Genomic DNA, 12500 nt, shown 5'->3' on the forward strand with positions numbered 1-12500 from the left:
TCCCTGTGTCGAGTTCCTTCGCTGGTGTTTTGTTTTTTCTGAACGCTTCCTTAATGTACAAGTGGCTCAAACTCGCTCATTTTGAGGCGGGAACTGGCAGACGTGCAACTACTTCAATCATAAGGTAAACACAAAACAACAGTCTCCATCCGGAGCTCCTTCACAGGACTCCACACTTGTAAACACCCTCTGCATCATGCTCATGCAGCTCTCAACTCCGCCCACACTATGTATGTATATATATATATATATATATATATTATCTTAAACATATATTTTTATTTTGAGCGCTGTTGACATTTACTTATTATTTTACTTATAATTCATATGTTCATAATTGTATGAAATAATTTAATGTTTTATAATCATTTTGAAAATATTTTAATATAATAATACATTTTTTTTCATTTATTTATTATTTGCTTTAAGCATTAATTATAGTAGGTGTATTTATTGTTTATGCAATTTAATATTTTATAATAATGAAATAATAATAATAATTATATAATAATAATAATAATAATGATAATAATAATGATTCTATAATAAAGACTACAGCAATAATAATAATATTAATAATAATAATAATAATAATAATAATAATAATAATAGTAATAATAATAATAATAATAGAAGTAGTAGTAGTAGTAATAATAATAAACATAATAATAGTAATAATAATAATAATAATAATAATAATAATAATAGTATTGGTACTAGTAATAATAATAATAATAGTAATAATAATAATAATAGTAGTAATAATAATAATAATAATAATAATAATAATAATAATAATAATAAAAGCTCCTTCACAGGACTCCACACTTGTAAACACTCGCTGCATGACCATATTTATATGAAATATAAATATGAACCATATTTAACTTTGAATACATTTTTTGTAAGTTTGATCTATTTATATTTTATATATTTGTCTTAGTAAATTTTTTAATATAATACAAATTTGTTTTTATCATGTAATATTTGAATGTATATCCATTTGGCCACGAAATAGCCATAAATTGCTGATGTGGCAATAAATATGTCATAAATAAATAAGCGTTATTTTAATAAATTTTACAGATATAAATTGAAACTAAATAGATTGTTGCGTGTTTTACCATATGCTGTAATAAATTTGAACATGCATTGTTTTTCTTTTACCACGCATATGTAGACATTGCATGAAACAGTCATGAAAATTACCTTAAAGTCTTGTAAATATCATGATAAAGTCATTGAATTTTAGTAGTAAAATGTGTATGATCTCTGAAGAGAGACCAAAAACAGCAGCTCACAGTAAACACAGCAACTAAAATCTACTGTTTAACTCCACAGAAAAGCCAGAAACCTTTATTACACAGGCCTATCTAAAGGGGTCAACAGTAAAATGACACATCTGATCTCTTCCCAACAGGAAAAACCAGCAACCATCAAAAATCAAATAAATCAAAGCAAATTATACCTGCAGAGGCAGTTTATTATGCCAAAAGCTGTTTAATGTAAGTTATGGAAGAAATATTTATAGGCGCAGATACTTGCATGTGTCTCTGGATCACAAGGTCATACAGGATGTACTGATATGTTACCCAAAGAAAGCTTGTAAAGTCTTGTGTTGTGACTGAGTGTTTATGATGTGTGCAGCCTGCAGAAGATGAGCCAGATCGGGATGATGGACACACCATTCCTTTAGGTGAACAAAGCTTCTCAAAGATTATAAACTCCGGATTTTTTTTTTTATTCAGGGGTGTGTTTCCCCTAAACCATCACTAGCCAAATATGACGTCAAGTTATATTATTACAATTGTACTTCTGTGATTCAGCGCTTCCAGAATTCATCACCCCAACAAACATTCGTAAACAGCATCATATTCTTGCATCTATTCACAGTTATCCCTCCTACGCCCTAAGTATTATAGAAATTTAGCTTTATCTAAGGGCAGCCCAGTGGTTAGCATTGTCGCCTCACAGCAAGAAGGTCGCTGGTTCAAGTCCCAGCTGGGCCATTTGGCATTTCTGCGTGCTCCGGTTTCCCCCACAATCCAAACACATGCGCTATAGGGGATTTGATGAACTAAATTGTCCATAGTGTATGATGTGTGTGTGTGAATAAGTGTATATGGGTGTTTCCCAGCACTGGTTTGCTGCTGGAAGGGCATCCGTTGCGTAAAACATATGCTGGGATAGTTGGCGGTTCATTCCGCTGTGGTGAAGTCACTTCAGCTGAGGTGAAGTGACGGCGCCCAGCGAGACCTAGCTGTCACTCAAGTGGCCACGCCCTTAATTATGCAAACTTAATATAACCTAAAATAAAGGAAATGGATGAGTTATAAAAAAATTCACCCCCTCACAGTTGTCATGGAGGGTAATAATAGCTATATGAACCAAAATCGTTCTTTGTACCAGGCTGTAAACACCCTTTTTTTCTGCTGTAAAGTCGGCCATTCTAACAGTGGGCTCAATTGCAATTTGCTCTATTATGGAGCCAGGACTAGTGGAAGTTTGATGAATTGCAGTTTCAGTTACTTCCGTATTGGCTTCCCGAGGGAGAGCGGGAGGTTGCCGCTTGGTTCGAACTGAAAAATAGTTGAAACATTACAGCAGTCTTACAGTAAATTTATTGTTTATTTTTCCATTTTATCATACAGTTGAAGTCAAACTTATTTGCTCTCCTGTAAAATTCGATTTTCAAATATTTCGCAAAATTTTTACAGTATTTCCTATAATATTTTTTCTTCTTATTCATTAGTTGGCAGTTCATTCTGCTGTGGCGACCCCTGATAAATAAGGGATTAAGCCGAAGGAAAGTAGTTGGTTCAAAACACTTGTAACTTTATAGTTTATTTCCCCAACAAAGCATCGCACTTTGGTATTTCAGCTTTTAGTTATGCTGTTTTTTGGGAAACACACCTCTTGTCAAGTCTTCTTATCAAAATGTTCCTTGTTAGAAATGAATGTTCATAAAGTTTTTTGTCTAAATAATATGTACATTTATGTAACGATATTTATTAATATTTTAGATCAGCTTTTATTTGTGTTTTCTGTGTTAATTTATTTATTTTTTGTCAATTTTAATATTAATTGTTTCATATTTATGTCAAAATGAAAAACAAGATTATTTTCCTACCTAGTTGGCAAATTGTTTTGCTTGTTTTAAGGGAAAACTCACTTAATTTTGGCATATTCTTTCTGAAAACGAGACAATATTTTTTGCTTGTCTAGAAAAAGCTTCTTGATTTATTTGTTTTTAGACATTTGGACTAAAAACCAGACAAAAAAGCCAAGTAAGTAAAGCATTATTTGCAGTGTGTTTAATTATTGTGTTAGATTTAGATTTTTTTGGCAGCTTTTTCCTGTTTTTTCACGTTTGACACAATCAGGCACACACACACATATATACAGTATTTGTATTTTAGCATTAATTATGATCTATTATAGCATTTATTAATATGTAGAATCAGCTTAGTTCTGTTTTCTATTTTTATTTTGTAAATGTTCGCTATTAATTCATATTAATGATTAATTAATCATTCATTCATTCTCCTTCGGCTTAGTCTCTTGTTTATCAGGGGTTGCCACAGTGGAATGAACCACCAACTATTGCAGCATGTGTTTTACACGGCGGATGCCCTTCCAGCTGCAACCCAGTGCTGGGAAACACCTATCTCACACACACACACACACACACACTCTTGCACTATGGCCAATTTCGTTTATCAATTCCCCAATAGCGCATGTGTTTGGACTGTGGGGGAAACCGGAGCACCCGGAGGAAACCCACGCCAACACGGGGAGAACATGCAAACTCCACACAGAAACGCCAAGTGACCCAGCCGGGACTCGAACCAGCGGCCTTCTTGCTGTGAGGCGACAGTGCTAACCACTGGGCCGCCGTGCCGCCAATGATTAAGTAATATGTATTAATTGTAGTCGTTTGAAAGCCTTTTGATTTCAATTGGTCGACAATGCCACATGTTTGTTTAGCTGTTTAAATAAAAGTAATATCATTAGTTTATGTAATTATTATAACTCAGATTTCCCAGGTTGTGACCGGAAGGGCATCACAAATATATCCCAGAGTAGTTAGCGGTTCATTCCGCTGTAGTGACCGCTGATAAATCAGGGACTTGGCCAAAGGAAAATGAATGAATGAATGAATGAATATAACTAGGATGTAGTTTATTTGGTCTTGGTCTTTGGTCTAACTTGCTGAAAATGCTTTTGAACTGTTGTCATCAGTTGCTCTGCTTCCTGGATGAGTGTAAATGTGTGTGTGTGTGTGTGTGTGTGTGTGTGTGTGTGTGTGTGTGTGTGTGTGTGTGCGTGTGCGTGTGTGTGTGTGTGTGTGTGTTTCAGGTGTGTGTGACTCTGAGTTGAGCGGACAGCCGTTGTTGGATAAAGCTTACGTGACGTCAGCTGAGCTCCACGCGTTTGCTTCGACACAGAAAAGACCTGCAGAGATCCAGGACGCCTCCACAAACACTGAAGCAGGTGTGTATGGAGCTACAAATATGACAAAACAAACTGAATATTAATTGTGATCATTTGAATTATTGACTATTCATTCATTCATTCATTCATTTTACTTCGGTTTAGTCCCTTGTTTATTAGAGGAGAGCAGAATGAACCACCAACTATTCCAGCATATGTTTTACACAGCGGATGCCCTTCCAGCTGCAACCCATCGCTGGGAAACACCCATACTCTCTCATTCATATACATACACTACGGACAATTTAGCCTACCCAATTCACCTATAACACATGTGTTTGAACTTGTGGGGGAAACCCACGCAAACACAGGGAGAACATGCAAACTCCACACAGAAACGCCAACTGACCCAGCCGAGGCTCGAACCAGCGACCTTCTTGCTGTGAGGCAACCGTGCTACTCACCGTGCCACCGTGACGCCCTAAATTACAATTGTGAAAAATTCGAATGAACACAGTTCAAATTCCGGTTGTTTTGTCACACGTTTTGCTCCGGAGCAGTGTCTCAAATCACAACGTTACACTTCACTGATGTCACTGATCTGTTCACTTGCAGATCCGCCTCGCTCCATCAAAGATAAAGCCATTTCTGTCCAGTTTCCTCCATCTCCCAGCATGCCATCTGCTCGTAAGTCTGCTTTCTGTCTTAGTGTCGCTCTATTGCTGTTTCTCAATACCAAGAACGCAGATAACGGACTCTCGTTCTTGTGGACAAACTCGGGAACACAGAACGCGTCCTGTGAGAAATGAGATGCTTCCTGGTGGTCACATGACCTTCAAGCGTTTGAACTGAAAAATAGTTGAAACATTACAGCAGTTTTACAGTAAATTTATAGTTTATTTTTCCATTTCATCATACAGTTGAAGTCAAACTTATTTGCCCTCCTGAAAAATTCGATTTTCAAATATTTTGCAAAATTTTCACAGTATTTCCTGTAATATTTTTTCTTCTTATTTATTTTTGTTTAGCTGGAATAAAAACCGTTTATATATATATTATAAAAACCATTTTAAGGTCAATATTATTAGCCCCCTTAGGAAATATATTTTTAGGTTGTCTACAGCAGTGTTTCCCAACCCTGTTCCTGGAGGCACACCAACAGTAAAACAGTCTCCCTCATCTGACCCATTAACTTCAGGCTTTGGAGTCTCTTCTAATCTTCTGATGAGTTGATTCAGGTGTGTTTGATTAGGGAGAGGTTGAAAATGTGTACTGTTGGTGTGCCTTCAGGAACAGGGTTGGGAAACATTGGTATACAGAACAAACCACTGTTATACAATGACTTGCCTAATTACCCTAACTTTACCCTAATTAACCTAAATGTCACTTTAAGGCAAGGCAAGGCAAGGCAAGTTTATTTATACAGCACATTTCATACACAGTGGCAATTCAAAGTGCTTTACATAAACAGGAATAAAAGAAACAAGTATAATAAAAATAAAAACAAATAATAAAAATGGTTAAAAAAATAAAATAAATAAGCATAAAAGCAGATAAAATGTGTTATAAAAGAATTAAAAAGAAGAGAAAAACATAATAGTGTGATCTGTCGGACGTAGCACAGTGCTCATTCAGTAAAGGCACAGCTAAACAGATGTGTGTTCAGTCTTGATTTGAATGTGCCTAATGTTGGAGCACATTTGATCATTTCTGGAAGCTGATTCCAGCAGTGAGGGGCGCTGTTAGTAGCTGAAAGCCGATTCACCCTGCTTTGACTGAACTCTTGGAATTTCTAGTTTATTTGATCCTAAAGATCTGAGTGATCTGTTAGGTTTGTATTCAGTGAGCATATCTATAATGTATTGAGCTCCTAGGCCATTTAGTGATTTATAGAGCAGTAATAATACTTTAAAATCTATTCTGAATGTAACTGGGAGCCAGTGTAAAGACCTGAGGACAGGTGTGATGTGCTCTGATTTCCTGGTTCTGGTCAGAATTCTGGCAGCAGCGTTCTGGATGAGCTGCAACTGTCTGACTGTCTTTTTGGGAAGGCCAGTGAGGAGTCCATTACAGTAATCCGCTCTGCTGCTGATAAAAGCATGAACAAGTTTCTCTAAGTCTTCACTGGAAACAAAGCATCTAATTCTTGCAATGTTTTTGACATGATAGTATGCTGATTTACTAACTGCTTACTAACTGCTTTGAAACTCAGATCTGACTCCAGAGTCACACCAAGATTCTTGACCTTATTTTTTGTTGTTTGACCCTTAGAGCCAAGGTACGCATTCACCTTGAGAACCTCATCTCTGTTCCCAAACGCAGTGACTTCAGTTTTCTCTTTGTTTAACTGAAGAAAGTTTTGGCACATCCAACTGTTGGATGTGCCAACTTTAAGCTGAATACTAGTATCTGGAAACATATCTAGTCAGATATCATGTGCTGTCATCATAGCGAAGATAAAATAATTCAATTAAATAATTAGAAATGTGTTATTAAAACTCATTCATTCATTTTATTTTATTTTCCCTTTATTAATCTGGGGCTGCCACAACGGAATGAACCGCCAACTTATCCAGCACATGTTTTACCCTTCCAGCCGCAACCCTTCTCTGGGAAACATCCATACACACTCATTCACACTCATACACTACGGACAGTTTAGCTTACCCAATTCCCCTAACGCGCATGTCTTTGGACTGTGGGGGAAACTCAAACCCAAGCAAACTCCTGTTATTAAAACCATCATGTTTAAAAATGTGTTGAGAAAAATCTCTCCGTTTTCGATATTTTAGATATAGGTAAGTTATTTATTTAGTTACTCATTTTTACTGTATTTTAGAGTGTTGTTGTGTAAATCTATAATGTGTGTGCTGTTTGTTTCCACATGGACAGCTGAAGGACGACTGCTCGACGGTGCTCCAGTTGTTCCTCTAGACATCTTCATGAGCCTTCGCTACGCTAAAGACAATTCACCAGACCAAGCAGAGAACGGCCGCCATCCCACCGCAGAGTCAAACACAGATCATGTAGGAGTCACTGCGGTAAAACCATCATGTCATCCAGCAGCGCTTCAATAGTTACACATCAGCTATTTTCCCATCTACATGTTGCTCATACATTTTGAAAATGTGCATAAAAAAGCTACACTACTGAAATGCATTTACTGACTAAATTCCAGCGTGCACGTCTATGGCCATGTGATGAAGGTTGAATAGATGATGATCAGATAAAGATGTGTGTGATGGGACGCATTAATGGACAAAGCAGCGTTTTCAGCACGTTGTAAAAGATCTGAAATGTTGCTCATTTCTGAAACCCCTCAGCCATCAGTCCGTCATCACAGTGCTTCAGTATTATTATTCCCTCCAGAACTGTCTTGAGCATCTGACCGTGCTTCCAAAGAGTGTCTCACGCCTCCAAAAGCCACCGCATTGCGTTCATTGCATTTCGTCTTCGTATTCTGAGGCGCAACTCATTTATTAGAGTCCCCAGTGGCAAATCCCAACGCATCAAACTACACTTCTCTGATCAATATTTGTGGAAGTTTATCAGGAAGTGATGATTTTGTTCTCTTGTTTCTCATTGGATAAAAACGCTGCTTTATTCGCAAATGTTTCATGCAATATTCGTTTTGGACATTTAATTTGCATCTTTAGTTGTCAGCATTGATATTGAGTGTCTGTGCGTGTCTCTGTTCCTTGGTGTTTTTGTAGAGTTCTGAGGGTCGGAGGTTCATCAATGTGGTGGATCTGACAGACGAGTCTTTACTAGAGAATCTGCCTCAGTCACCGCCCACATCTGCTCAGCTACACCTACTGGCCGCTTCTGTTGTAAACCACGCCCCTAAGCCCACCCCAGACACGCCTGAAGAGATTCCAGGTGCAATCACAGTTCACATTAATACAGAAGGGATTTTTTCAGGGCAGTTATTCTTATAGTTTTTGTCACAAAAAAACATTCGATCAGCAATATACAATATTACGAATTATAATTTAACCATCAATAAATGATATTGTGAAATATAATTTGATCATTAATATACAATATTACGAATTATAATTTAACCATCAAAAAATGATATTGTGAAATATAATTTGATCATTAATATACAATATTACGAATTATAATTTAACCATCAAAAAATTATATTGTGAAATATAATTTGATCATTAATATACAATATTACGAATTATAATTTAACCATCAAAAAATTATATTGTGAAATATAATTTGATCATTAATATACAATATTACGAATTATAATTTAACCATCAAAAAATTATATTGTGAAATATAATTTGATCATTAATATACAATATTACGAAATGTAATTCGACCAGCAATATACGATATTACAAAATATCATTTGACCAGCAATATACAATATTCTGAAGTATAATTTGACCAATATACAATATTACGAATTGTAATTTAACCAGCAATATACAATATAATGCCAAATAATTTGATCAGCAAAATATGATATTAAACAGCAATATATGATATTACAAAATATAATGGGCCAACAATATACAGTATTACAAAAATAATTTAACCAATATACAATGTTACGAAATGTATTTGACTATCAATATACAATATTATGAAATACTATTTGACCATCAGTATACGATATTACTAAATATAATTTAATCAGCAATATACGATAAAGCGAATTATAATTTGACCAGCAACATCTGATATTACAAAATATAATTTGACAATCAATGTACGATATTACGAGATATAATTTAACCATGAATATATGATATTGCGAAATAAATATAATTTGACAATCAATATACAATATTGCGAAATATAATTTAACCATCAATATACGATATTGCGAAATATATTTTTACAATCAATATACGATTTTGCGTAATATAATTTGACAATCAATACACGATACTATGAAATATAATTTAACCATCAATATACGATATTGCGAAATATAATTTGACAATCAATATACGATATTGCGAAATATAATTTGACAATCAATACACGATACTATGAAATATAATTTAACCATCAATATACGATATTGCGAAATATAATTTGACAATCAATACACGATATTGCGAAATATAATTTGACAATCAATATATGATATTATGAAATATAATTTAACCATCAATATACGATATTGCGAAATATAATTTAACCATCAATATACGATATTGCGAAATATAAGTTGAAAATCAATATATGATATTACGAAATATAATTTAACCATCAATATACGATATTGCAAAATATATTTTTACAATCAATATACGATTTTGCGTAATATAATTTGACAATCAATACACGATACTATGAAATATAATTTAACCATCAATATACGATATTGCGAAATATAATTTGACAATCAATATACGATATTGCGAAATATAATTTGACAATCAATATATGATATTGCGAAATATAATTTAACCATCAATATACGATATTGCGAAGTATAATTTAACCATCAATATACGATATTGTGAAATATAAGTTGAAAATCAATATATGGCATTACGAAATATAATTTAACCATCAATATATGATATTACGAAATATAATTTAACCATCAATATACGGTATTACGAAATATAATTTAACCGTCAATAGATGATATTGCGAAAAATAATTTGACAATCAATATACGGTATTTCGAAATATAAATTAACCATCAATATAAGATATTATGAAATATCATCTGATCAGCAATATGCAATATTGCAAGATATAATTTGAACCGCAATATTCAGTATTACAAAATATGATTTGTCCAGGAATATACGATAATTGAAAACCTAAATTTACCAGCAATATACAGTATTACGAAATATAATTTGACCATCAGGATACGATATTAAATTGAACAACAGTAATAATAATAGTAAGTATATTAAAAATATTTAGTAATTATAAACACTAGATTAAGAAAAACAGTTGTGTGAGCATTCAAGAATCTATTTCTTCATTTGTCTTTGCTTTTTAATTAACAGTTTTTGTATTTCTTAGGTTCTTATGAGACTAATTATTAGTATTGTGCAGTAATTGTGCTCTGTATTGTATCTAAATATATATATATATATATATATATATGAAATCAATTTGAGCTCTCACAAGAGAATTGACTCTATTAAATGCTCAAAGGATACAATTATTGACCAAAGCAATTCTAAAACTGATCAAATATGAGCTGATAGATGTATTAATTAGCTAGTAATGATGTTAGACTGTCCTAACAGCAGTGTCCTGGTCTTGCTCTCCAATAGAGTCCGCAGTAATGTGCACGTCTCCTGAAGCTGTTCTCAGTGGAGACCCCGTGACTCTGAGTGTCCTGGCTGGCGTCCGAGCTTCCCGGGACTCTCTGGAGCAGGTAATGACTGGCGTTCGGGCTCCCCAGGACCCCCTGGAGCAGATAATGATGTCCCGGAGTCAGATCTCAGCGCGGCTCTCAGAAATGGACAATCAGCTGCTCAGACTGCAGAGCATCGCTGACCACATGGACAAAGAGTTTGCTGATACCCGACTGGTGCGACATAAAGCTGACTTAATACACAAAATACACTTTGTTGAACATGTACACATAGACATCGCCTACAGCTGAAGTCAAATTTGTTATTTAATAAATAATGTATGAAATATTTTCAATTAATTTTAATACTTACTAGCACATAAATAGTCGTTTTCTGCTTGATGGTCTGTCCTCTTCTTCAGCTGGTGAACCGCATTGAGACACACAGTCCCTCACTGATGGCCAGTGTGGAGAAGAATCCTCCGTCCAGCTCCCTCAGAGTCATACAAGAAGGTAAAAACCTCAGGAGCATTACATGTAGACAACACTGAGGAATAAACAAGCCCTCTCTGTGTTTGTGTGTTTGCTGGATGTTTGAGCAGTGAGGAGTTTTTGTTCAGCTTCAGCTCATCATTCTGGAGCGACGGCAGAGCCCCAGAGAGGAGACCAGGAGCTTCGGTCTTCACCTGAACTGAGATCAGTCCATCACCTGCGCTCTCCTCCTACAGGTACATCAACAGGACCATCATCACAATCATCATCACTTAGTGAAAGCTTTTCATTTAATTTAATTTAATTTAATTTAATTATTTTATTTAATTAAATTATTTTATTTTGTTTAGATTTTTTTGAATAATTTAGTTTTTGTTTCACTTTGTTTTGTTTTAGTTTTGTTTTATTTGTTTTGTTTAAGTTTTACTTTTAGTTTTAAGTTTTGTTTTTTGTTTTGTTTTGTTTTTATTTCACTTTTTGTGTTGTAGTTTAGTTTTAGTTAGTTTACTTTTGTTTTTGTTTCACTTTTTGATTTGTTTTAGTTTTGTTTTATTTGTTTTGTTTAAGTTTTACTTTTAGATTTAGTTTCAAGTTTTGTTTTGTTTTAGTTTGTTTTGTTGTTTTGTTTTGTTTTAGTTTGTTTTGTTGTTTTGTTTTAGTTTTGTTTGTTTGTTTTAATTTGTTTTGTTTTAGTTTTAGTTTTACTTTTAGTTTTTTTTTCACTTTGTTTTGTTTTAATTTAGTTTTGTTTTGTTTTAATTTGTTTTGTTTAAATTTTACTATTAGTTTTAAGTTTTATTTTGTTTTAGTTTGTTTTGTTTTTTGTTTTATTTTTTGTTTTAGTTTTTGTTTCACTTTTTGTTTTTGTTTTAGTTTGTTTTGTTTTTTTGTTTTTGTTTTAGTTTTACTTTTTGTTTTGTTTTTGTTTCATTTTTTATGTTTTAGTTTTTGTTTTGTTTTAGTTTTGTTTAGTTTTGTTTTAATTTGTTTTGTTTTAGTTTTACTTTTTGGTTTGTTTTTGTTTCATTTTTTGTTTTGGTTTTGGTTTTGGTTTTAGTTTTAGTTTTAGTTTTGTTTTAGTTTAGTTTAGTTTTGTTTTAACTTGTTTTGTTTTAGTTTAGTTTTGTTTTAACTTGTTTTGTTTTAGTTTAGTTTTGTTTTAACTTGTTTTGTTTTAGTTTAGTTTTGTTTTAACTTGTTTTGTTTTAGTTTAGTTTTGTTTTAACTTGTTTTGTTTTAGTTTAGTTTTGTTTTAACTTGTTTTGTTTTAGTTTAGTTT

The 12500-nt window shown here is 33.5% G+C and overlaps 1 protein-coding gene across 1 annotated transcript in view; it reads left to right on the plus strand.

Moving 5' to 3' along the window:
- The window catches only part of cplane1 (ciliogenesis and planar polarity effector 1), a 63092-nt gene that overhangs the window by 41622 nt on the left and 8970 nt on the right, over positions 1-12500 (plus strand). The window contains exons 35-43 of the mRNA XM_056467430.1: positions 1648-1696; positions 3255-3287; positions 4360-4494; positions 5050-5121; positions 7327-7475; positions 8148-8313; positions 10707-10966; positions 11152-11242; positions 11332-11457. Of these exons, the coding sequence (XP_056323405.1) occupies positions 1648-1696; positions 3255-3287; positions 4360-4494; positions 5050-5121; positions 7327-7475; positions 8148-8313; positions 10707-10966; positions 11152-11242; positions 11332-11457 (1081 nt within the window). The remainder of the gene's footprint in view (positions 1-1647; positions 1697-3254; positions 3288-4359; positions 4495-5049; positions 5122-7326; positions 7476-8147; positions 8314-10706; positions 10967-11151; positions 11243-11331; positions 11458-12500) is intronic.

Source organism: Danio aesculapii, chromosome 10 (genome assembly GCF_903798145.1).
Source record: "Danio aesculapii chromosome 10, fDanAes4.1, whole genome shotgun sequence".
In the NCBI taxonomy this organism is placed as follows: Eukaryota; Metazoa; Chordata; class Actinopteri; order Cypriniformes; family Danionidae; genus Danio; species Danio aesculapii.